General features: G+C 47.5%; 2 protein-coding genes across 4 annotated transcripts in view; one reads left to right on the top strand and one right to left on the bottom strand.

The window, feature by feature from the left end:
• The first annotated feature begins 108 nt into the window (after positions 1-108).
• Positions 109-25486, top strand: part of LOC133484156 (semaphorin-3D-like) — a 49863-nt gene continuing 24485 nt past the window's right edge. The window contains exons 1-4 of one of the 3 annotated variants that reach the window (XM_061786337.1): positions 109-1580; positions 1662-1743; positions 1826-2269; positions 8634-8767. In XM_061786337.1, the coding sequence (XP_061642321.1) occupies positions 8733-8767 (35 nt within the window). In that variant the 5' untranslated portion in view covers positions 109-1580; positions 1662-1743; positions 1826-2269; positions 8634-8732. Of the gene's footprint in view, positions 1581-1661; positions 1744-1825; positions 2270-8633; positions 8768-25486 lie in introns of those variants that run through there. The other 2 variants (XM_061786340.1, XM_061786339.1) reach the window with 2 other exon arrangements.
• fam83c (family with sequence similarity 83 member C) lies at positions 10804-24018 on the bottom strand. Its single transcript, XM_061786341.1, has 5 exons — positions 23262-24018; positions 19893-20060; positions 19696-19820; positions 16642-16863; positions 10804-13006 (listed from the first exon to the last, which is right to left on the bottom strand). The coding sequence occupies exons 1-5, from the start codon at positions 23841-23843 to the stop codon at positions 12160-12162; spliced, it is 1944 nt and encodes a 647-aa protein (XP_061642325.1). The 5' UTR covers positions 23844-24018; the 3' UTR covers positions 10804-12159.

Raw genomic sequence — 25486 nt, forward strand, 5'->3', positions numbered from 1 at the left:
GAGCACGTCTGTCTATTCGATTGTACTCTATGTGGAAAGTACTTTTTGAATGTTGTTGTTGTAGCGCAGGCAGAAAAGTGACGCTCATTAGCCCCGCCCCCATGAGCCGGCAGCGGAAGTGGATGCGACCGAGGTCCTCTTGGTCCTCTTGGCCCTCTGCGGATTCTCGTTCTTGCTCAGGAAATTTGAAAAAATCATCATAATAAGTTCTTGCTCAGGAACTCTCATTTTCAAGGCGAGCGAGATGCACCGGAACTACTTGAAGGATAGGTCGTTCGAATTCTGCAAAATGCTTCGGGTTGGAAAGAAGCGAATTGCTGTATTTTTTGTGATAAGGACATTGAAAACTTGGGACATCATTTTTTTTGAGTTACGAAGCAGTACAGACCTTTTGGTTGGATATGCAGAGCTGGCTATCTCTCTCAAAATATTGGACTGTCACCTTGGACGATGGAGTCCATTAAGTTTGTCAAGGACAAGAATTTGGATTTTGTTGTTAATAGGGAAGTTTTTTTATTCACAAATGCAAATATTTCAAGACAAACCCCTGTTTAAGTCATTGGTTGAACGAGTTTCTGCTTTGGTACAAATCTTTGAAGTTTGTAAAGCATAAGAAAGCCCTTAAACTTCTTTCTCTTCTTAGTAGATTTAACTTATATTTATAAAGCCCTCTTCTGTATTTGATTTATTGATTTTTATTTTTAAATTAGTCAGTTTCTGTGACGTTTCCACACACAAAAAAGATCTCTTAAAAGTAAGAGTTGTCACTTTGCACTAATCTGCTTTTGCCAAACTTTTCGTCTCGTTTACATTGCGATTGTAAGTACATTTGAGTTGAGGTCTTTTAAAAACAACAACAATTTGATTAATCCCTTCGGGAACGCTGCATTGTTTGTATTCCCAAAATATCATCACAAAATAAATATTGCCAGGAGGTACGACTTAACTTCCATTCTGTGCGAGTGGTGTTTACACACGTAAATAGACGTACAGTATTGAAGTGTGAAACCAATAAATACATCAATCAAACATGGCCGCGTGAAGGCGCGTCAGATAGCTAGGTAGGATAGGACACGCCCATTTTTCAGCTCCGTGCCCACGGCGACGGTAAGCTTGGGAGGTCGAAGTCGTCGGCGCCCAAAAAAACAGAGAAAATTCAAGAAAGCAAATCAAAAGAGCACGTGCTAGCTACATCGTGCTACATACGGCTGCGTAAAATGACGACAAGAGAACCGGAAGTCCTTATCGTGTGTAAAAAATATATTTTTGCTTTAAAAAAACAAATGTGTGTCTAGATAGTATACGCTTCGGCGTTGACAAAACTGTAACCTGCATGAAAATCGGTTATGAAAGGAGCAAGTTCGGACTGAAATGTGTCCGTGTGTTTGCCTTCTATGGGAACGACGACCTCCCCAACATGGCCGCCACGCAGCCACGTCGGTTAGTCGTGCAACTGCAGCGCGCTGGCGTAACTCGTCATCATATCTATGGGTTCCTCTCTCCGGCACAATCTTTGGTGCAAGCCGGAATCCCCGCTTGGAAACAAGAAAAATCACCCCGCATTTGACGGCGCATCAAACGTAGGTGCAACTTTTTATTACATACATACACTTAATGTGTTTGTAAATATTCGTGAGATGTGATCATGTCATCATGTTCAGGAGTGAAGAAGGATGGGAGGACAACAAAGTCAACAAGGCCAACAGCAAGACCCGCCCCCTGCCGATATTGCCCAATCGCAAGGTCACATCGTCACACACGTATAGTGTATAAAGATGTGTACAGTCAACAAGTTGTGTGACGTGTGTCCTGGCCCCTCCCACAGAGGCTGGAGCAGAGCTGCCGCAGTGTATGATGGGAAACAGGAAGGTCGACGACATGCGCTACCTGATCTCGTGCACCAACTGGTACTGATGAGAGATGACGATGCGTTCAGGGCCCTCTGTTCTCCCCGTGCCTGCGTGGCTTTTCTCCGGGCACTCCGGTTTCCTCCCGAATCCCAAAAACACGCATGCTAGGTTCATTGACGACTGTAAATTGCCCGTAGGTGTGAATGTGAGTGCGAATGGTTGTTTGTTTGTACGTGCCCTGCGATTGGCCGGCGACCGGTTCAGGGCGTACCCCGCCTCCTGCCCGAGGATAGCTGGGATGGGCTCCGGCACGCCCGCGACCCGCGTGAGGAGAAGCGGCTCACAAAATGGATGGATGGATTTGTAAAACGCGTGGTTCATCGTGCACATTGGGTACGCTGGCGCAGCTTGCAGATTGGGTAAGTCCAACATCAGCGGTCATGTGATGATGTCATATGTGAACTGATTGCTGTCAAAAATACGATCAAACATTGGACTTTATTGATGTGAAAGTAGAGAATTGAAGATTATTGTGTCATAATAAAAACATAAAAATGTCAAAAAGTTCAATATTTTTCAAATTAGGTTCTATAGTCACGTGTCCAAAATATATTTGTATTTTTTATTGACGCAAAAAGTTTGCAAGACCCTGTCAAATCAGAATCCGAATCATCTTTATTTGCCGAGTATGTCCAAGAAACACACAAGGAATTTGAATCCGGTGGCTGGAGCCGCTGGAGTGCGACAACAGACGGTCGATTGACAGAGAACGCTTTGGAGACCAAAAAAAAAAAAAACAGGCACTCAGCAATAAAGGGTTGCTAGTTATCTGGTAATGGCGGTACACTTTTGAAATTTTTTTGGGACAATTGTGCAAAAAGATGCAGAGTCCTCGAGCACTTCGAGCAGTTCGCATGACTCATATTGCAATGACCATCGTGCAAAGGGCGCCGAGACTTCAAGGAGTGGATGCGGTTGAAAGTGACGAGTAGCGCGATCATCTGGGACAATGTCGATTGTGCAAATGTTGCAGAGACTCCTCAGTCAGAGTGCAAGTGGGGCAGATGCGACTCTGGCATGAGTGGCCAGTATCGGTCAACCACAGAGTTAGCAGCAGCAAACCAGACTGTGATGGAAGAACACACGACTGACCGCCGTGTAGAACCGCCTCAGCAGCTCCCGCGGCAGGCCGTGCGTCCTCAGAAGCCGCAGGAAGTACATCCTCTGCTGGGCCTTTTTGAGGATGATGTCGATCGCCCACTTCGGGTCCTGAGAGACTGTAATTCCCAGGAACTTGAAGGTCTCGACGGTTGACACAAGGCGGCCGGACAACGTGAGGGGCAGCCGTGGCGAAGGATGCCTCCCGAAGTCCACGATCATCTCTACGGTCTCGAGCGGGTTCAGTTCCAGGATGCGTCGGCCGCACCGCAGCTCCGGCCGCTCCGCTTCCTGTCGATACGCAGACTCGTCACCGTCTTTGACGAGGCCGATGACACTGGTGTCGTCTGCAAACTTCAGGAGTTTGACAGCCGGGCACGTCGAGGCGCAGTCGTTCGTGTCGAGAGAGAAGAGCAGCGGGGAGAGGACACGACCTTGGGGCGCGCCAGTGCCGATGCTGCGTGCGGATGAGGTGGCTTCCCCCAGCCTCAGCTGTGTTGCTAAACCAACTTGCCAACGTTGTACAACGTTGTAAGAAAATGGCCAAGTATCTGAAATGAAACTTCAAAACGGTGAAAAATCACCCAATCATCTCACCTCTGGAACGCTGTGGGCGTTTCCGCTGACCACGCCCCCCTGAGCTTTCAGCTGTCACTCAGATATGTTCGTACGTTGAGCACGTGCCTGAAGGAAGCGAGAAGCGGCTAACTGTTAGCCTATTGGCTCTATTGTCGTGAATGACTTCCTGGACCTGTTTGACAAACCCCCTTCCAAGAAGTTTCTCGCTGCTTTTTGCCAGCTGCAGCCAGCTTCCTGCTTGGCTACGATTGCGTCACAATCGCCGAGTCCGGGAATCGGCGCAACTTTTGGTTTGACGTGGGAAATATTCAAGTTGAACGCGTCTGTTTTTCCAGCAGCTTGGGGAGTGAAACTCGCTCTTGAAACACCACAGGATCATTCGTACAGACGATCCGTAATCCTTTGAACAGTGGGTGGCGATCAGGCCCGATTATTGGAACGCTTAATAAGACATTTGACATTTTGTCCGAAGCGAGGCAAAATACGGTGGATATTAAAAGTCCGCTTGTTTGTTTGTGCAGTTCCAGCACCCCCTGTTGGCGAGTTTGGTACTGTCGTGTCGTTTTCTTAAAAGACCCACGCAAACGCAATGAAACGTCACAAGCTCAAGTTCCCCCTCACATGACTACAATCAATATTGATGTGCGTGCATTAGTTATTGGTGACTGGAGGTTGTCTTTGTACGTTGGACTTATTGCTACCTGTACTTTTTAGAACTTTATACAGATGACGTCATATTATAGAGGAGTCATTTACACGCAGTGCTGATGTCGATATTTCTGTTTTGTATTTGTTCTCCAGAAACCACACAGAGTAAACATTGGAAATAGAAAACGTGGCCTGGTTATTGCTCAAATGGACAATATTATCTTGGAACTGGGCGAGCCGCAGCAGTCAAGCCCCGTTCAAATGGCAGTTTATCAGATTTAAAAACAACAACAACAACAACAGACCAAGTTAATCGTTTCAACAGATTTTCCTCAGGAAGATGACTGAAAATGGAATGACTTCAATGACTCTCAAAGTGATATCGCTCATTTGGATGAATGCGTCCAGTGGGCTTTTCGATGTTGCCTGGAAAACAGTTGATTCAAATCAGAGCAACCCTTTCAAAAGCTCAAACTCATAGATTAGCCCACAAGGTGGCGCTTCCACGTCATACTGACAAAAACTAGAACGGAATGGCACATGACCAGAGAGAGCCAATCACAAGCGTCGGTTTAAGAAAAAGGAACTGATACTGAAAGAAAGTCTCATGAAACTGTTTACATGTAACTCAAATTGGAGTCATGGAAATGTCCCCAAAGCCTCCCACACCACGTGTCTTCTTCTTTGTTTTTGTTTTTGAAAATCCATTTTGGAGGGCTGTCCGGATCTTGCCAATGTCACGCGTTGGACATTTTCTCCTCTTGATGACTGACTGTATTCACTCGGTTATGCGGCGTCTTGGACCATTTCTTGATTTGACCTTCATTTCTCCAGGTGAAGCAATCAAGAACACATTCTCTTTTGCAATACTGACCTGGCCGTGAAACAAAGCCAAAAGGCCAAAGGTTGTGCTGAAAGATGTCATGACAGGAAAGCCTACAAGAACATCTTGACTTTAACTGGAGTGAATTAGCGGAGCTTGGAATGGTGGCAGGTGAGCGCTGACTGACATTTCACACGATCTCGAATGTTGATCCATTTTCTGGAGCCGACTCTTGGCGAGGACTGCCAATGGCAATGGCTGTTTATCCCCCCCCCACCGATCACATTTCATATTCCACAAACAGGGATACCTCGAAGGTCCCGATTGATGTCGGCATTTGCCCGTCCTCGATTGGTTGATGAGAACAGAAGCTGCCCAAAATGGCTGACGGAACAAGAGGAGAAATTGCCTTGGTGACCTACATTTATATAGAAAACAAAAAAAGACCAAAGTGGGCATTTTGAGGGTAGGTCGGCCAACACAGTCGCTGGTTGTCTTGTTTCGCCTCCGTCGAGGGTTTATTCGGCACTTTCAGAGCACGACACAAAGAACTTTATGATACAGCAAGTTTACAGGGAGAAGCAGAAGAAAAAGGGGCGGTGGCCACAGCCATTTATGGTCATCTTATCCTTTGAGTGCTTTAAACTTGTATTCATTTCATTTGTGTCATGTTGTTTGGTGCCGTTCAAGTGAAAAGTGAAGCTGCTGGGCGATCGTCAAGTTAGTCCGCCACTGACCTTTTCCTTCGGGCTCGTCCCTTGAGGGGTCGCCACAGCGCGTCCTCCTTTTCCACGTCAGCCTGTAATCTCCTGCATCCCATCTCCTCTCCAACACCGACGGCCCTCATGTCTTCTTCCCTCACGACATCCATCAACCTTCTCTTTGGTCTTCCTCTCGCTCTCTTGCCTGGCAGCTCCATCCTCATCATCCTCCGAGCAATACACTCACTAGTTCTCCTCTGGACGTGTCCAAACCATCCAAGTCTGCTCTCTCCAACTTTGTCTCCAAAACATCGAACCTCGGCCGTCCCTCTGATGAGCTCGTTTCTAATTGGATCCAACCCGGTCACTCCGAGAGCGAACCTCAACATCTTCATTTGCTCTGCTTCCTGTCGTCTCTTCAGTGCCATGGTCTCTAATCCGTCCTCACCACTGTTTTAAAAACCTTGCCCTTCATCTGAGCAGAGACTCTTGTGTCCCACGACACCCCTGACGCCTTCCTCCACCCGTTCCAACCTGCTTGGACCCGTTTCTTCACTTCCTGACCACACTCCCCATTGCTCTGGACGGTTGATATATTCTGTCTTACTTCGGCTCATCTTCATTCCTCTGCTTTCCAGCGCATGCCTCCATCTTTCTAACTGTTCCTCCACCTGCTCCCTGCTTTCACTGCAGGTCTCAATGTCATCTGCAAACATCATGGTCCACGGGGATTCCAGTCTAACCTCATCTGTCAGCCTATCCATCACCACTGCAAACAGGAAGGGGCTCAGGGCTGATCCCTGATGCACTCCCACCTCTAGCTTATACTCCTCTATCGCACCTCCAGCACACCTCGCCGCTGTTCTGCTGCCCTCGTACATGTCCTGTACTATTCTAACATACTTCTCTGCCACTCCAGACTTGCGCATGCAGTACCACAGCTCCTCTCTGGGTACTCGGTCATACGCTTTCTCAAGATCTACAAAGACACAACGTAGCTCCTTCTGACCTTCTCTGTACTTTTCCATCAACATCCTCAAGGCAAAAAATGCATCTGTGGTCCTCTTTCTAGGCACGAAACCATACCGTTGCTCGCAAATACTCACTTCTGTCCTGAGTCTACCCTCCACTACTCTTTCCCATAACTTCATTGTGTGGCTCACCCACTTTATTCCTCTATAGTTCCCGCAGCTCTGCACATCACCCTTGTTCTTAAAAATGGGCACCAGCACACTTTCCCTCCATTCCTCAGGCATCTTCTCACGCGCTCGAATTCTATTGAACAAGCTGGTCAAAAACTCTCCGAGATGCTTCCATACCTCCACAGGAATGTCATCAGGACCCACTGCCTTTCCATTTTCATCCTCTTTAGTGCCTTTCTAACTTCCCCCTTACTAATCATTGCCACTTCCTGGTCCACCACACTCGCCTCTTCGATTCTTTATTTTGCTCATTCATCAACTCCTCAAAGTATTCTTTCCATCTAGCTAGCACACTGCTGGCACCAGTCAACATATTTCCATCTCTATCCCTCTGTCTGGCCAGCCTGCATAGATCCTTTTCTCCTTCTTTAGTGTCCAACCCGCCATACATGTCCTCATATGCCTCTTGTTTGGCCTTTGCCCTGTGTCGCATCTCAATGTATTCCTTCCGCCTCTCCTCGGTCCTCTCCGTGTCCCACTTCTTCTTAGCTAACCTTTTTCCTTGTATGATTTCCTGTACTGTGAGGTTCCACCACCAAGTCTCCTTCTAACCTTTCCTGCCAGAAGATACACCAAGTACTCTCCTGCCAGCCTCTCTGATCACCTTGGCTGGAGTGATCCAGTCTTCTGGAAGCTCCTCCCGTCCACCGAGAGCCCGTCTCAGCTCTTCCCGAAAAGCCGCACAACACTCGTCCTGTCTCAGCTTCCGCCACGTGCTTCTCTGCTCTGCCTTTGTCTTCCTAATCTTTGCCTTTCTAACTAATCTTTGCCACTTCCTGGTCCACCACACTTGCCTCCTAGCACACTGCTGGCACCAGTCAACATATTTCCATCTCTATCCTTAATCACCCGAACCTGCTGCACATCCTTCCCATCTCGATCCCTCTGTCTGGCCAGCCTGCATAGATCCTTTTCTCCTTCTTTAGTGTCCAACCCGCCATACATGTCCTCATATGCCTCTTGTTTGGCCTTTGCCCTGTGTCGCATCTCAATGTATTCCTTCCGCCTCTCCTCGGTGCTCTCCGTGTCCCACTTCTTCTGAGCTAACCTTTTTCCTTGTATGGTTTCCTGTACTGTGAGGTTCCACCACCAAGTCTCCTTCTCACCTTTCCTGCCAGAAGATACACCAAGTACTCTCCTGCCAGCCTCTCTGATCACCTTGGCTGGAGTGATCCAGTCTTCTGGAAGCTCCTCCCGTCCACCGAGAGCCCGTCTCAGCTCTTCCCGAAAAGCCGCACAACACTCGTCCTGTCTCAGCTTCCGCCACGTGCTTCTCTGCTCTGCCTTTGTCTTCCTAATCTTTGCCTTTCTAACTAATCTTTGCCACTTCCTGGTCCACCACACTTGCCTCCTAGCACACTGCTGGCACCAGTCAACATATTTCCATCTCTATCCTTAATCACCCGAACCTGCTGCACATCCTTCCCATCTCGATCCCTCTGTCTGGCCAGCCTGCATAGATCCTTTTCTCCTTCTTTAGTGTCCAACCCGCCATACATGTCCTCATATGCCTCTTGTTTGGCCTTTGCCCTGTGTCGCATCTCAATGTATTCCGTTCGCCTCTCTTCGGTCCGCTCAGTGTCCCACTTCTTCTCAGCTGACCTTTTTCCTTGTATGATTTCCTGTACTGTGAGGTTCCACCACCAAGTCTCCTTCTCTCCTTTCCTGCCAGAAGATACACCAAGTACTCTCCTGCCTGTCTCTCTGATCGCCTTGGCTGCAGTGGTCCAGTCTTCTGGAAGCTCCTCCCGTCCACCGAGAGCCTGTCAAGATGAAATCCACCTGCGTGCTTCTACCTCCGCTCTTGTAGGTAGTCCGCCACGGACTAAAAGTGCAATTTTAAAGTTCAAAATAAGAGCATAACCAGAAGTGCTATATGCGCTGCTTAAATGTCGCTGTCTTAACATTATTTTGATAGAATAGAACAGAAGGCCTTTGTTGTCACTATACAAACATTTGCTTTGTAAAGTGTAGTTCTATCTTAAAAAAACACACCCACAAAACTAAACCCGTATACACCAAGAGACAGGAGTTGTATTCAAGGGAAAAACTGAAAGAAGTCAAAGTATTTTTATGAGGTTAATCTATAAAATTTGGGTACCTCAAGCATTTTTCTTGTTTGTGTATTATTATTTGAACTGTCACGGAGGTTGTGCATGGGTAAGTAATGTCACAGTTGCTGGAGGAGCAAAACTTGCAATGCAGTTGCTAGATGATGGTGTGCGTGTGCGTGTACAGGATTGTTTGTTTGGCCGTATGCTTTACCGACGAGTAGCGACGCCAGTAGACGTGTATAAGTGCCCTGTTAGCAATAGCCAGTAGTTAGCGTTTCATTCGATATGTAGTGAAAGATGCTGCGTAGCAATTGCGAAGTTAGCGGCTAAATCCATTTTCGGTCGCGGGCGTGCCGCAGCCTATCCCAGCTCACTCTGGACGAGAGGCGGGGTACACCCTGAACTGGTCGCCGGGCACAAAGAAGCAAACAAGTCAGGGACCAAACGATGGTAACAGATCAAATGTTAAGAAATGTTCAAATGTTTTTCTCCCTTTTCACAAGAGTTGAAACGGAAGCAACAAAAAGCTTCCAAGAAACTTTTCAATGTCTTGAAAAAAATGATACAATTACAAACTGTTTAAATATTCACATTTTTAATGGTTAGACAATGACAGTTTTTGTTTCATAGAAGAAAACATGAGAGCTGTATTGAAAAAATGTTTAATCATAAACCTAAAAAAAAGGAGTTTGTTTTTATTTCATTGATTTAGTTTGATCACAAAAAGCAAAAATGCAAACAACTGTGTTCTTCTGCAGAATGTATGTTTGCATCGAAGAATATAACAAAGCAAATATGTACACAGCTGCCTGTGACCTCCGCCAAGGGCAAATTGCGACAGCGCTCACGTTCCGTTTTGTATTTGCGGGCGTCTCACGCTGACGACGAAACGAGTCACGGAAGCTTTTCTTTGCGCAGATGCTCGGCTCCGTCCGACGATATTGCATCGACACAAATATGCGCTCAAGCCTGTGTGTCCTCTACCTGGAGGGGGAACTCAATTTTGGGGACTTGTGAGCGAGCATCCTTGTGTGCTCGATCGACTCCTGGAGTCCTTGTGCTTAGAGGTCACGAACTTTGTTTTTGGCCTTTTTGGTGTGCGCGTGTGTGTGTGTGTGAGAAGGGTTTATTGTATTACAGAGTGTATTGTAAGTGCTTTTGATTTTTGAGGCTGTGAGATGATTTTGAATATGTGATCATAGTTTGCGCTGTACAGTAGTTAGTGTTGATAAATGATCAACCCGTCTCAACATGAGCTGTAAAAATAAAGGACCGACAAGATACTTTATCACGAAAACCTTTTTGGCGGAGGGTTCTGGTTTCTAACCCCCGCGAAGAGCGAGGGTTGACTATCATCAAAAGTCACATTAAAGCCAAGAGAATTCTTCTGAAAAGAAGAAGAAAAAAAAACAACTGCATTCATGCGTTCACACCCAAAATGACAAAGTTCTTCCGTGGCTTTCCAGACGAGTTTGTGGTGTTCGGGGGCCTGATTTACTAAGATCCCAAATTGCACGTTCACGCGTGATCTACTAAGATTGCCATCTTTTACTGAGATTTAAAAGGCAAACAAATATATCACTGAGTACAGAAAACAAATCTATCACGCCGATAATTTGGGGGAAGCCAGCAAGCGTATAAAAGCCGTCTTTTGCTTGATTGAACTCATCGCAGGGGTGTAGAATTGTTTCAAACCTGGGACGGCGCAACCCAAAGAACTGCCCTGAGAAAGGCTAGCACCAGTTGTCACAGTGCACCAAAATGCGCCAGCTGCAAGGAAATGCATGGGTGACATGGCATGACCCCTTCTTGTGAGTGGCGAACGAGCCAGCCCTCCAATCATTCACAAGCTCCAAAACTGCACAGACGATACGGCGCAATCATTTGTTTCTGGCGTTTCCAAAATGTTTCCTTCCACAAGCTGAAAGGTCACGACACTGCAATGGCTCGGACGCGCTTTTTAATGACAGAACATCGCAATTCCTGTCAGATTGCGGGCGCTAAACGACTCTGTTTGCAGACAGAGTCGTTTCTCCCACGTGGCGCAAAAGGAGCTGTATTGTATTTTGGCGGTTTGGCAAACGCAATCGTGGTTGGTCGATGAGGGTCCAATATTGTGCCTTTTTCAGTGATGTAAGTTCAATTAATTTTGAACTCTCGCATACGAATTAAGTTTTCGAAAAGCCCCTCTTAATAGTTCTGAATGAGAAAATATTGACAGCTTAATTTTCTTTCAATTTCAGCTTTGATGTTGAATTTATTCAATGCAATGTCTTGGTATCTTTATGGCGAGTCAAATATAGAATCTTTTTTGTTGTCCCATTTCTGTGGGGCCAATGATACTTGACTCGTGCGCTCCCTGTAGTCATCACCGCCACGCTGCGCGATTTGCATATCTGTTGTTGACCGATACTGGCCCACTTGCACACTGACTGAGGAGTATCCGCAACATTTGCACAATCGACATTGTCCCAGATGATCGCGCTACTCGCATACACTCCTTGAAGTCTGGTCATCCCTTGGCGATGACAATACTTTTCAGAAGTGTAGTTTGTTCGCCGCCTCGTGACTTTGAGTGGCGCCGCGCTAGCTAGCCAGACGAAGGCCGTAACTAGCTGGCGCGACAGTACCCGCGACAGCAGAAGGCAGCGATTTTGATAAGAATGTGTTGTATTTATTTGAGAAATTTGCACAGGCCTGATCGGGCCAGCATCTGTAAGGTATGCGCCGTTGTGGCCCCGGGCCAGGGGGCCTGCGTTAGTGTCGGACCCTGTAGAATAGCTTCTAATTGTGTTCGTGAACAATCCAGTTTGTGCCATGCAAGCTTTTAGTAAATCAGGCCCTAAGAGGTTACTAGGAGGTCACAAGGATTTCACTGGGAGCTCGACTGTGAACTTGCTTGGCCCTCATTTCCAGATCCAGGTTGCTGCGGCGCTTCTGGTCCCGTTTGATCTGGTGGTTTGATCCCGTTTGATGTTCTGGTCCTGCCTGGTAACTGAAAACCATTAGAGGCCACGAGAGCCAAGAGAATTCTTTTGAAAAGAATCAAATGCATATTCACAGCATATTTTCACCAAAAGTTCTTCCCTGGGTTTCCGGACGAGTTCGTGGTGTGCGGGGACACTCGGGTTGGTCGCCAGGAGGTCATTGGGAGTTCTTGAGCTCGAAACGACTGTAAACCTGCTTGGACTTCATCTTGTTGTACTGATTGACCAGATCCAGCTTGCTGTGGCCCAGAGTCATGCGCTTCTGGTCCTGTCTGGTAATCTGGTCCTGGCTAAGAGTTTCGTCCTGTTGGGTGGTATGCTCCGCTCTGGTGCTTTTTTCCTGATAGACATTCTGGTCCTGCCTGCTGATCTGTGCCAAGGGGGGGGGCGGCGGCGGGGGCGCCTGTTGGCTCTCGGGCTCAGTTTGGGAGAGGTCGGGTCCCCCCCATGCGATGGTACCATGAGGCGAGGCGGACCTGGCCAAGTGGTCTTTCCCGGATGGCGGTAGGAAGAAGTCCGACAGTTTGTGGAGGAGCTGATTGGACGAGCTTCTGTGCTTGGTGCCCAGTTTGGTTTCCGGAATCCCCAGGGGTGGGCTGCGGCTCCGGTGGAGGAGAGGCGGCGGCGCAGTGGCTTGGAATAGTTTCACTTTGTGCTCGTACAGTCCCAGAGCTTGGAACTTGGAGGCCGGTGCTCCCCGGTGGGACCAGATGACGTCGGCCGGGGTGCCTTTAGTCCGCTCGAGCCCGTAGGCCAGAGTCCGGCGCTCCAAGAGCGGACTGTGAACGGTGGCCCCGTTGGCGGAGGCGTGCGGCGGCGCCAGGTTCTGGACCCGCCGCTCGGCGCCGCGCCGCTCTAGACTGAGGTGAGAGCTGAGCGGGTCGGCTTTATCGTGACCTTGAGTCACCTTGTAAACTGGGTTGGAGGTCGGGCCGTGCGCGGCCTTTACGCTGGACAAGCTGCTGCCAGATTGGCTGCTGGAGTTCTCGGAACCGGGCCGCTGCCTGTCAGTTAGGAACAGAATGGACCGTTACCATGACTACAAAGACACACTGACAAAAAACACGTTAAAGGAGAAATATTATCCATAAGTGGAAACCACAAATTAGTGCAAGCACTATTATAAAGTTTAATGTTCATTAACTTTAACTAAGGAGGGAAAGGGGAGGAGGACTACAGCTCCTGCTGGAAGAATAACATTCTTTTCTTTTCTTATTCATTGGTTGATTTTGTACAACCAACTGATCCAGGATAACTTTTTTTCTTCTCAGAAAAAATAAATACATGTGAAAGTGGGACATCACATTGTCATTTGAACGTTGCTGCACATTTCTTTTCATCATTTTGTAATTTTTCAAATGTCGTATATGCTTTGCCGCTGACAAAACGGTAACCCCTCATGAAAATCAGTTGAGAAATGAGCAAGTTACGACAAACACGTGTTTGGAACATCCCACGGGTGAACGGGCTCATTGGGAACAGGCGGGCGCCGTGATTGCGGAGAAAAGGAGCTTCCCTGAATTGCTCAGCCATTCACAAGCAAAGATGGGGCGACAAAATAGTCCAACAGTTTAAGGACAATGTTCCTCAACGTACAATTGCAAGGAATTGAGGGATTGCATCATCTACGCTCCATATCATCATCAAGCCGTGGCCCAATGGTTAAGATCATCGCCTGCCACCGTGGGGGACCTAGGTTCAAAACCCCGACTGGCCCATCCGCCAACATCCCCCGGACTCACGGTTGTGGTGTCCTTGAGCAAGACACTGATACCCCGAAATGCTCCCCGGGCGCTCCAGCTGCCCCCTGCTCCAGTGTGTCCCACTAACGTGTATGTGTTCACTGTGATGGGTTAAATGCAGAGAACAAATTTCGTGTGCATGCATGCATGCATGCATGTTCATGACAATAAAAGAGGATTCTTCTTCTCAAAGGTTCAGAGAATCCGGAGAAATCACTGCATGGAAGCGGCAAGGCCGATAACCGACCTTGAGTGCCCGTGACCTTCGATCCCTCAGGCGGCACCGCATCAAAAACCGACATCGATGTGTAAAGGATATCGCCGCGTGGGCTCAGGAGCACTTCAGAAAACCAATGTCAGTATATACAGTTGGGCGCTACATCCGGAAGTGCAACTTGAAACTCTACTATGCAAAGCAAAAGCCATTTCTCAACAACACCCAGAAACGCCGCCGGCTTCTCTGGGCCCGAGCTCGTCTAAGATGGACCGATGCAAAGTGGAAAAGTGTTCTCTGGGCCGACGAGTCCACTTTTCAAATTGTTTTGGGAAATTGTGGACGTCGTGTCCTCCGGGCCAAAGAGGAAAAGAACCATCCGGACTGTTATGGACGCAAAGTTCAAAAGCCGGCATCTGTGACGGGGTATGGGGCTGTGTTAGTGCCAATGGCAAGGGTAACTTACACATCTGTGAAGGCACAATTATTGTTGAACGATACATACAGGTTTTAGAGAAACACGTGCTGCCATCCAAGCAACGTCTTTTTCACAGACGCCCATGCTTATTTCAGCAAGACAATGCCAAACCACATTCTGCACGTTACAACAGCGTGGCTTCGTAGTAAAAGAGTGCGGGTACTAGACTGTCCCGCCTGCAGTCAAGACCTGTCTCCCATTGAAAACGCGTGGCGCATTATGAAGCGTAAAATACGACAACGGAGACCCCGGACTGTTGAACGGCTGAAGCTGTCCATCGAGCAAGAATGGGAAAGAATTCCACCGACAACGCTTCAACAATTAGTGTCCTCCGTTCCCAAAGGTTTATTGAATGTTGTTCACAGAAACGGTGACGTAACGCAGTGGTAAACATGAGCCTGTCCCAGCTTTTTTCCCCAGAACGTGTTGCAGCCATCCAATTCGAAGTTCATGATTATTTGCTAACAACAAGAAAGTTGGGATGTTCCAAACAGGTGTTTGATGAGCATTCCTCCACTTTCTCAGTCTTTTTTAGAACGTCTTGCAGCCATGACATTCGAAGTTCATGATTATTTGCTCAAAACAATCAAGTTGATCAGTTTGAACATGAAATATCTTGTCTTTGTTGTGTATTCAATGAAATATCGGTTGAACATGATTTGCAAATCATTGTATTCTGTATGCTGTATTGATGTTCAACACAACGTCCCAACTTCATTGGAATTGGGCTTGTATTATTTTTGGACGAAAATAAATTGAAACTTCTTTTACTACGCCAATCACAAATGCTGTTCGATTTGTGATCGGATGATCGCGGATGTGGAGGCCGAACTTCTGCCTCGAACAGGTTTCCGCCTTATGCCGCGGTGCAGTCGAGTTTTCCATCAAAATCGGTACGCACGGAGTCAATGATGGTCACACAGCGCGAGTCGAAGCACGACATAGATCCTTTTGTTCATTCGTACCTGTGCCAAGGGCTTTAAAAAAAGGAAATAAAAATATAGATCATAAAACAATTGAATGGTGTTCGTGTTTTGGATCTTGCTGTGTAGTTTTGTTAGGCCAAAAATTTGTACGCACTATTCTCAACACCGAAAGAGACGAAGTATGTTTTCAACACATTTCTGTATCGTCTTGTATTTATTTTTAACCACACTGATAAATATAACTGAGTTTTGGGGCTGCAGGGGATTAATTGCATTACCCTTCATTTCAGTGTGAAACATTGACCTCGGTTTGCCAATGTTTCAGTGCATGAACGGAGTCAAGAACTGATTCAAGTTGTGAAGCGAGGTTCCGTTGTAGTCCAAAGATTGACTCGGTTGTTTAATTTGACACTCGGTGGGTGGGCTGCAGGCACTCCACGCACACAAACAAACTACAGCGGAACCTCAATGAAACAGACCCCATATAGCGGATGTCGGATCAAACAGACCGTCGGGACTGAACAATGTCTCCAGAAATAGTTTCCATTTGTCACTTACAATGCCGTCGACAAAATCTGTGAGTTCCAGAATTAGCCGCTGTTGTTTACCGGCGCCGTGGCGCATTGCAGGCAGGCGGTGTATTTCCCGACCACAGACATACACGAATACTCGATGCGTCCGTGCCGACATGTCAGCCGTGTTGAATGTGGGCCATTGACGTGATGGAAAGATCTATTGCCTATTGTACAGAGAGCAGAGCGAGAGCATCATGGCTGCAGTGTTGAGTCTGGAACATGCCATTTTGGGGACAGTACCTTTTTTTTGGTTTTGTTTTGTTATCAAGCCGTTTGCAACAGATTTAGATCTCGAAAGCACATGAATGCCCCGTAGATCATACGATAAGCACTGTACGTCAATAACGTCACCGTGACCAAGCACGCACCGGCGTGGTAAATTTGGATCAAATGTGAACCTTTCAAACACTTAAGCTTTTTTTTTTTTTACATTTATTTACAATAACTTTGCACTGTACTGGGCGTTTTAGGCCACGAAAAAAAACCCTACAAAACAATTTTGTACTGTACAGCAATATGGGTGCATATGGCCTCCCCCCAAAAAAAGTGCTTCAACGTAACGGACAATCTGCTCTATCAGACGACCCCCGACCCTATGAGTCTGTTCTATCAAGGTTCCACTGTGTTTGTAGAAGACACCTGAAAGTCACTTTTGCACAATATGTCCCCTTTGAAGCTACACAACTGACGTAGCGGTGGCATACCTGTCTGAAAGCAGATTGGCATTGATGAACGGCGTGAACCCCATCAGCGGCGCTTTGTATGGCGGAAAATTAGGAAGAGCCTCGTCCTCGTCGTTGTAGAAACACTCGATGATCTGAGAGTCTGCGTACAAGCAGCGGAACTCGCGGTCGAAGCTCTCAGTGATGTGACCCGAAAAGTGCATCACCATGTTGCTGTGTACCTGAGCTGACAACCAAGTGAAGCTGAGAACACACACACACACACACACACACACACACACGATAAGACTTTGTTCAACGTCACTCCAGCAGCTAGCATTAGGGTTAGCGCTGATTTTGAGAGCCGCTAGCATTAGCCGAGCAGCTAATGTCGCGTTAGCCCTCAGCAGTGAGCCTGTGGCTAACGTTAGCAGTTTTGTTTCCATGTCAGCTTTAAACCCGTAACGTGTTTGTTCGCAGGCATTAGCATGAAGGCTACTCGATTTGCCTGGCGCCGACGCTGCACGCAAACCTCGAATAACCGGAATGACAGCTTGTCACTTTTTTTTGTTTTGTTTGTTTTTTTTAAACCTGTGCTTCAAATTCTTTTGATTTGTTTTTTTGATTGCCATCCAAGGCAAACTAAACTGCGTCCGTCTCAGTGTTATGGAATACAATAAAATGATCTCTGTGGTGTTGTTAACCCTACTGGAAAAATCAGAAGAAGTTGGCAGGATGGCGTTTTGTTGATCTCTAATGGAAAGGTGCGGGGAAGAGTGGTGTCATTCAAGATTGTCCTAATCGTCCACTTCACGACGACTTTGAGCTTTTGTCCTCAGGCCGTGGTTGTGGGGCTCCTACGCGCGGATGTATGTGACTGTAATCCATTACACTGCTGTGAGGAAAATTGGGGCCTTTTGATGGAACATTCACTTATCCGGTTTGTCATATGAAGCGACATTGTTTCAATTGTGCACATTTGTCATTAGGTCAACATTGTATAATGTTTCCCATATGCTGTACACGAACGCAAGAAACATTTATATTTCATCATGTTTTGGTATCAGTTGAACAGTTTATTATTTGGGTAAAGAACAAATATGTGGTTAATTCCAAAATATTCATCTATGGTTTTAACCCACTTTTTTTTTCATGTTGATGTATTCATTCAAAATTCAAGTCATCAAAATGTCATCAAATGTAATTAGTTCTGTTACTTTTAGAAATTGAAAAAGTTCCACGACTATTCCATTTTCAACAGGGTAACTTGATTCCGTTCCAAAGTCGTCTTCCTAACATTGCCTCCGAGGAGGATGAAGACTTCAGCTTTCAGTTATCCGCAATGGCAATTCGCCCTTAAGTTGCTCAGGTTCTTCTTGCACATTTGCACTTTTTAATGACACTCGGTAGTCATTTGACATTTCATATACCGTTTCTATATGGTATACTGTACATGTACAGTATATGAAGGAGTGTTGAGGAGGTCCAAGTGATTGACAGACACACCCAGCTGTCAAGCTTAAAATTCCTGAGGGGGGAGGATGGGGGGGAGGCGTGATACGTAGAGGTGGAGCCTCGCCCTTCATTCCTGCGAGGTGTGTCAAGTCACCGCACACACTAACCCTAACTCAACTAGCTAATCGGAGTCAGAATCTTCCAGTAAACAGGAAGTGGGCGGTTCACGAGGAGGTTGCCGCGGTGACCAAAAGGCTCCTGAATGGAGCTTGTGCCAACTCTGGATGCTCAAACAACAACACTTACTGACCCAGGTGTGTGTGTGTGTGTGTGTGTGTGAGCGTGCGTATTTTAGCCAGGAATTTGCTTTGTCAGGGAAATCTTTTGGCGTGTAATGTGTTAAAATGTTTCCTCGAACAAGCACTGCTTACACTAACAACATGGCTGCCAACAGAGAAGGAGGTACTGTACATTTGAAAAGCATAGTGTTGAGAGTTCAGCAATTTGCTCGCTATATTTTGTGATTTTTCAAAAAAGCAACTAGCGACATCTATTTACGTAATTCCCTGCAAAGAGACAAACAACATGATCGTGTTCTTTTGCACATGGTTTTGCGTGCAACAAGCACGGAGCCTGCTGGAAGGCAATCACGGCGTCCGTGCCGCCGAAGAGGGCCGAATACACTGCGCCCTTTTCTACGTGACGCAAAAGCAATCATTTATCAACATGTTGGAAACTTTTGACCCGCTTTAACAGCGCTTCAAAAAAGCCAATTATTGCAAAACGGGGCTCGGGTCGGTTGGCGAGAAAACATCCCAGTACAAACAGCATGACGGACACTACCCGCATATACACAAGGTCATTTTTGTATTTTGATTGTTTTACTCATTAGCTAATGTAATATATCCTATCCTACCTTCGCTAATGAGAACATTGTGTACGGTGTTTCGAGACTACACAGTGTCGTGAATTCACTCGGCAAATGAGTCTCACGTCCTTACAAGTAAATACGACGTGTGAGGGTAGAGTGACGTGATTATGTGTACGAAAAATAAATAAGAGCAGGCGAGCGCAACGGTTGCGACGGGCTCTCCTCCCCGGCCCCCGGCGAGCCGTCGGAGCAGCGGGCTGGGAGGGGCGCTCGAGCCGTCATGGAAGCGAGACATCCGAGCCTGCTCTAGATTCAAATTGATCTGCAAATACTTACTTTGAGGCGAGGATCGTTTTAGTAACTTCGGCAAACTTGTTGATGAACGGTTATCAAATAATAATGTATTTTGCAATACATTGGACATTCAATTAATCAAGATCAAGATTCTTTATTGTCGTACAAGAGGTGATAGAATGAAAATCAGGGGCGTTGAAAGATGAGAATAAAAACATGAGTCGTAAACAAAACTAAACTTTTGGTGGGGCAAATCTCTGGAATAGTCGAACAGAATACTCGATTCGCTAATAGAGAATAGAGACAAATAGAGACAATCCCAGAAGAGGGAAAAACGGTAAAAAGCAAAACTCGTTTTGAATGCTGTCATTGTCATTTGCTTTTTTTCCTGCACGTGAAGAGGAAAATTGGAAAAGGTGTTTTTGTGGGAAGCCAAAGTGGATATTTTGCAGCCCGAGTGTGTGTCCATGTTTGACCTGTAGGATCCGGCGATGACCTCCTCACAGTCGATGATCATGAACTTTTCCAGGACTTGGCCGCTGAACTTCCTGCCGCTCTTGGCGCAGTACGTGTCCCCGCACACGCTACGTATGCGCATGTTCTGCGAGTGACAGGAACGGGAAGCTTGAGTCACGCTCGTGTGTGTGTGTGTGTGTGTGTGCGTGAGACTTACGCTCATGTTGACGCTGTGCACGTCCAAAGAGGAGCACATGTCGGTGAAGAGTTGAAGGTTTTTGTGGTCCAGGAGGATGTAGACGGGAACTTTGCGTTTGCTGGATGCTTCCATCAGGTCGCACAGCAGATCCACATCACTGAACTCGTCCATGACCAGCGCAATTACCTGCAACGAACGCACGCACGCACGAGTCAATCAGGAAGAAGGCTTGTTGTCTGCACCGAAGCCAGGTTTTCCCAACCTCCATGCTCCCTGGGCGTGTTCCACCAACACTGTGATGGGTTAAATGCAGAGAAGAAATTTCATGCACATGCATGCATGTTCATGACAAGAAAAGTTCATGATTATTTTATTATGATCTATTTGACATGAGAACAGCAGTGAACAAAACTGCCCCAAAAAGAACAAATAGTGAAATCATTCTGTTGGCCTCCCATTTCCTGCCAAGCGAACTTCGTGTGAAACGTGGCCGTGTTTGATTCGACACAAAGCTGACATACTCGCGGGAAGCTTGCTTTTATGAATGGCAAAAGGTGGACAGTGAGGTTTACTGTACTTCGATAGGATCTCCTCCGACACCCTTGTCCGACTGAAGACCGTGGCCTCAGATTTGGAGGTGCTGATTTTCATCCCCACCGTTTCACGCTCGGCTGCGAACCGGTCCAGTGAGAGTTCAAGATCACTGCTTGAGGAAGCCAACAGAACCACATCATCGGCCAAAAACAGAGACGTACTGCTGAGGTCACCAAAGCGGAACCCCTCAATACCTTGGCTGCGCCTAGAAAGTCCTAGAAATTCTGTGCGTAAAGGTCATGAACAGAACTGGTGACAAAGGGCAGCCTTGGCGGAATCCAACCCTCACCGGAAACGACTCAGTGCCAGCAATGCGGGCCAAACTCTGACACGGGTCGTAGCCCGTATTAAGGGGTCCGGTGCCCGCTCCACAGGACCCACCGGGTGACACGGTCAAACGCCTTCTCCAAGTCCACAAAGCACATGTAGCCTGCTTGGGCGAACTCCCATGCACCCTGCTCGGACCCTGCTCGGTGCCTCTCCCCATGGGCAACTACACAGCGGGAGAGAATCCCATCCCTCGAGAGAAGACTGACACCAGATCCCGAGCCGTGTGTCGAGGCGAGTCCTACTACGTCTGCTCTGAATTTCTTCCTCTGCCAGAGAGGTGAGATTCCACATCCTTAGTGCTAGCTTCTGTAGCTGGGGATTAGACCCTTCAGCAGCCACCCAGCTCACAGTGCCCCTCCCACACTCGTTGAGCCCATGGGAAGGGGGACCCACGTCGCCTATTCAGGCTGCGCTCGGCCGCCGGGCGCTCGCCGTCAAGCCCCGCCTCTGGGCTTGGCTCCAGAGGGGGGCCCCCGGTGACCCAAAATTTGTACTCATCACAGGGGGTTTCGGAGCCATGCTTTGTCCGGTCCCTCAGCTAGGATCTGCCAGGGCCGCTAAGCCCCAGACAAATTAGCTCCTAGGATCATTGGGACACACAGGGTTCACCGCTCCACCATGATGAGGCTAGGGAGGGGGGGGGGGGGGGGCTTATTTAAATTGGATTTAGGTGGAAGCCAGAAGAAAAAAAAAGCATGACCACAAACACATTTTGCAATAGAATGACACTATTTGATCATTCCGGCGTCCTGGCCAAAAGTCACATGTACTCAAGGAGATATTTGCAACCATTTACACGAAAACATTTGAGATTCACGAGTACTTCTCTTGAAGTCTATGAGCAGCATACAAAAGAATGATTGATTCATTAATTCATTCTGATTTGACTGGCATAATAGGCTCATTAAGACAAGTTGATTTGTGGCCCACGGGTGACACGTATATCACGTATAACATCCCCTGATCTAAACCTCGCAATCATTCTCTTTGAAGCCATTTTATGTGACTTTAGGTCCCCCACTAAGCTCGAATTCTGCATTACAACAAAAGAACACGGCAGTCGCTTCAATATGACATCGGCAATGCGTTTTATGCGATTCTACAACATGGTCATCTCGCTACATCTGCGTAGCCTGCCCTAACCCGCGACACGGGAGCCAATCAGGTTGCAATGGGGCGTGTCCTTCGTGACAGTTGTTTTCTTTTTGTGCTTCGTGTAGTTCACATCAGCCACTTTGTTGGGAGTTTTTTTTTTATTGATGCTCGTAAGAAGTGTGGACTTTGTCCGTGGCAGTTGTCGTTTCCTCTTTACAACCATGCCTGTCTGCGTTTGTAATGAAGCCGTCAGACAGAAATATTCCAGGCAGTAAAACGCAGACAGAATGAGTCATTCTCAATTATTGCTGCCGTTTGGGCTTCCTGTATTTTACATCAGGCGCCCTGGTGGGCAGCTAAGGCCTCGCAAAGACTTTGAGTTGTGTCGCAGCAGTTATTTACATTTTGTCTTCATTTGCACAGTAATTATTGTAGAATTAATTTCTGGTAAAAAAAATATTTACAACCCTCGGAGCCCATTACTTTGTAAAATGTGTCATTTCCATACCGTCATTTGTGGTGCGCCACCAAAGGCCCAGAGCGGGCAATAAATGGGACATTCACTAAGTATGAAAAATCAACTACTGAAACATACAGCAAGATGTTAGAGGAGCTGACCGTCTTCATCGGCATTCTGTCATCTCCCCCATGACTTGAGTGAAAAGGACTTTTTGTGAACAAAAATAGTGTCGGTTTTAACCACCCAAATTTGGTTTCTAAGTTGAAATGAAAGTTGAGCTACCGGACAGTCTGATGAGGAAACAGTTTTGTGGCAATCTTTTTCAATTTACAATTTCAAAGTATGAAGGGATTCTGTCACTAACAGTGAGCTAAAGAGAATCCAAACAAAATGAAAGAAAAAACTATATTGATCAAAAACTATATTGATCATTTGCATATTTCACTTCCTGTATACACACACATCTGATCATTAGCGAGCTGACTGCTTTGAAACTTGGTCTCGGATTTGGCGCCTCCGCAGAAATATGCAACAAACGTTTTCAGACCACAGCACAGGGTGCTGCGCAAAGTTTTTGGGTTGGTTTTTTTCGCAGTAAAATGTGCCGACCGAATGTCCTCCCATCGGACGTGCTCTGGCGCTGACACCGATCTCAATTAGTGATCGACGGGTGCCCTTATTTTGGCTTGAGCACCTGCCCCTAAAAATGTCTGCACATGCCTGTCTCCCAGACCATAACAAATGTGACTTATTTTTCTTCCCGCATTTATCATGTTCATCCTCAACTTGTTTTGAGACAGACTTTGTTAAACATTCGTCATGTCAAGAAAGTATACAGCAAGTAAACAAACATGACATTTTTCCTTATGTCATTCTACATGTTTTGTGTTGTGTTGTGTTGTGTTCACCTTCTTCGCCTTGTTGATGAGCGAGCGTATTCGGTCTTTGACGTTGACGGTCTTGTCCCTCTGAAAGTAGATCTGCGTTTCCGAGGGCCCGTACCTGAGCAGAGCGTCCGGCCAGCCGAGCTCCAGCACCGGCGGCTCGTCGTCGGTCATCGTCGGGAAGTAAGTCCCGGAGGTGAGTTCGGACGCGACGTCATCACCCGCGTCGCTTTCGGCGGCGTCGCGATGCTGCTGCTCCTCCGCTCCCGAAGCCGCCGGGCTGGCCCCGGCACCGCTCCCGCTCCCGCTCCCGCTCCCGGTGACCGCGGCGCTGCCGTTGCTGTCCGGGTCCCGGTACTGCGTGACGTACCGGATCTCGGCTTGGGACAGGAAGCTGAGCTCCCTCTCCTCGGTGAGGACGCGGCGGTACTCGCGCTCGCCCTTCTCGAGCAGGGCGTCAGTGGCCAGGCGGGCGGCCTCGTTGTGGCTGAGCTCCAGGGAGGACACCTGCCTCCACGGACTCTTGAGCTCCTCCAGGCGGGCCGCCAGCTTGCCGAGCGGCTTGCGGCCTCCGGGGGCCGGACGGAGACTCTCCGACGAACTCATGGCTGCCTGCGACCGCCGCGAGCGCAAACTTTCATCAGTCTTCTGCGAAAGTATTAGTAGCCAACAATAGATGACGAGTCAAAAGTTGTCGCCCTTGGACGAGGAAGAAAAAGAAGAATGGACAAGTGAAGTGACAATGGCGAATCGACTCCTCGGTCGCTCGCTCGGTTGGGTTGGCAGTTTGCAGGTTCCGGTCTTCCGGATCACCTGTTGCTACCTTGGCTGTCACTCAGTCGCCCGAGCCCCGCCCCTCCCTTCCCCCTCCTATCCCCGCCTCTCGCCTACCACTTCCCGTGGCGTCCATAGACTTTCACAATAAAAGCGCATCCACAGAGTAGTGAGACTTGAAAACAAATCATTTGACTGAATAGGGCAGTTGTGACGCTCCCTACCCAACTGCCCTTTTCAGTCTAACCGTTAGAAGAAGGTGGCTAGAGAAGAATAGGATGGACGGTTGGTGTGTAGTTTTTTCTTGGGTACACTAGCGTAGAGTAGTGTGGGTAGCAAGTAATAGGGCAGGTACTATAGGCAGAGTATGTATCGGAGACAAGACAGGATTAGAGTTTTAAACAAGGGTGGAGGTTAAAATTATTTCTGTCCTTCCTTTCGCCCTTCCTTCCTTCAACCCTTTGTGTTTAGTGTCACCTGCAGTTCTGTGGAGACATTGTTCCAAATCCTTCACAGAAAATGTGCTCTGTGCCTGTTTGCTCTTCATTTGCTTATGAAAACAAAGTGTATGATGATGATGATGTCAGTAGCTGCTCCTCCTCATTAGTCAACATTGAGTCAGCTTCCACAAGGATGTTGACGAAAAACACAAGGGTGTACGACATGTGGGATACGTACAACATCAACATATAACACGTGCACAACCTAGACTATAAGACACAGTCGAGTATAACCCAGGGGTGGGCGAGGTATGTACGGGGCGGGGGGCTTGCTTTGTTCTTTGTTCCGGCCCACCCACCATTAACATGATCACGAGTCCGGCGCCGTCAACCTGCAGGGCGCCGTTGAAAATTCAGCTACTGTGGGTCGAAGTCGAAGAAGAAGAAGAGGTGGAAAGCGGGAAGAACCCGCAGAAAGAGAAGAGGAAAGCACAGACCCTAGAACTGAATGTGGGGACTTTGAATGTTGGGACTGTGACAGGAAAATCTCGGGAGTTGGTTGACTTGATGATTCGGAGAAAGGTTGATCTATTGTGTGTCCAGGAGACCCGGTGGAAAGGCACTCACTCAGGCTCGAAGATGAAATGATTTGACCATGGTGTAGATGGGAAGAGAAATGGAGTCGGGGTTATTTGAAAAGAAGACTTGGCTAAGAATGTGAAAAGAGCATCAGATCGAGTGATGAGGCTGAAACTTGAACTTGAGGGCGCTATGTAGAATGTGATTCGCGGTTATGGCCCACAGGTAGGATGTGACCGAGAGGTCAAAGAGAAATTCTGGAAGGAGCTGGACCAAGTAGTTCTGAGCGTCCCAGACCGAGAGAGAGAGTCGGGATCGGTGCAGATCGTAATGGACATGTTGGTGAAGGAAACGGGGGTGATGAAGAAGTGATGGGTAAGTACGGCATCCGGGAAAAGAACTTGGAGGGACAGATGGTGGTCGACTTTGCAACAAGGATGCAAATGGCTGAAGTGA

This window comes from Phyllopteryx taeniolatus, chromosome 9, assembly GCF_024500385.1.
Source record: "Phyllopteryx taeniolatus isolate TA_2022b chromosome 9, UOR_Ptae_1.2, whole genome shotgun sequence".
In the NCBI taxonomy this organism is placed as follows: domain Eukaryota; kingdom Metazoa; phylum Chordata; class Actinopteri; order Syngnathiformes; family Syngnathidae; genus Phyllopteryx; species Phyllopteryx taeniolatus.

What these genes read in the sequence shown, in the direction of transcription:
- fam83c (XM_061786341.1), bottom strand. Translation starts at nt 23,843, where the DNA reads ATGAGTTCGTCGGAGAGTCTCCGTCCGGCCCCCGGAGGCCGCAAGCCG. An exon ending in TGCACAGCGTCAACATGAGC is followed by an intron (nt 19,821 to 19,892) that starts GTAAGTCTCACG and finishes TGTCACTCGCAG; the next exon opens with AACATGCGCATACGTAGCGT. An exon ending in GCCAATCTGCTTTCAGACAG is followed by an intron (nt 13,007 to 16,641) that starts GTATGCCACCGC and finishes CCTAACTGACAG; the next exon opens with GCAGCGGCCCGGTTCCGAGA.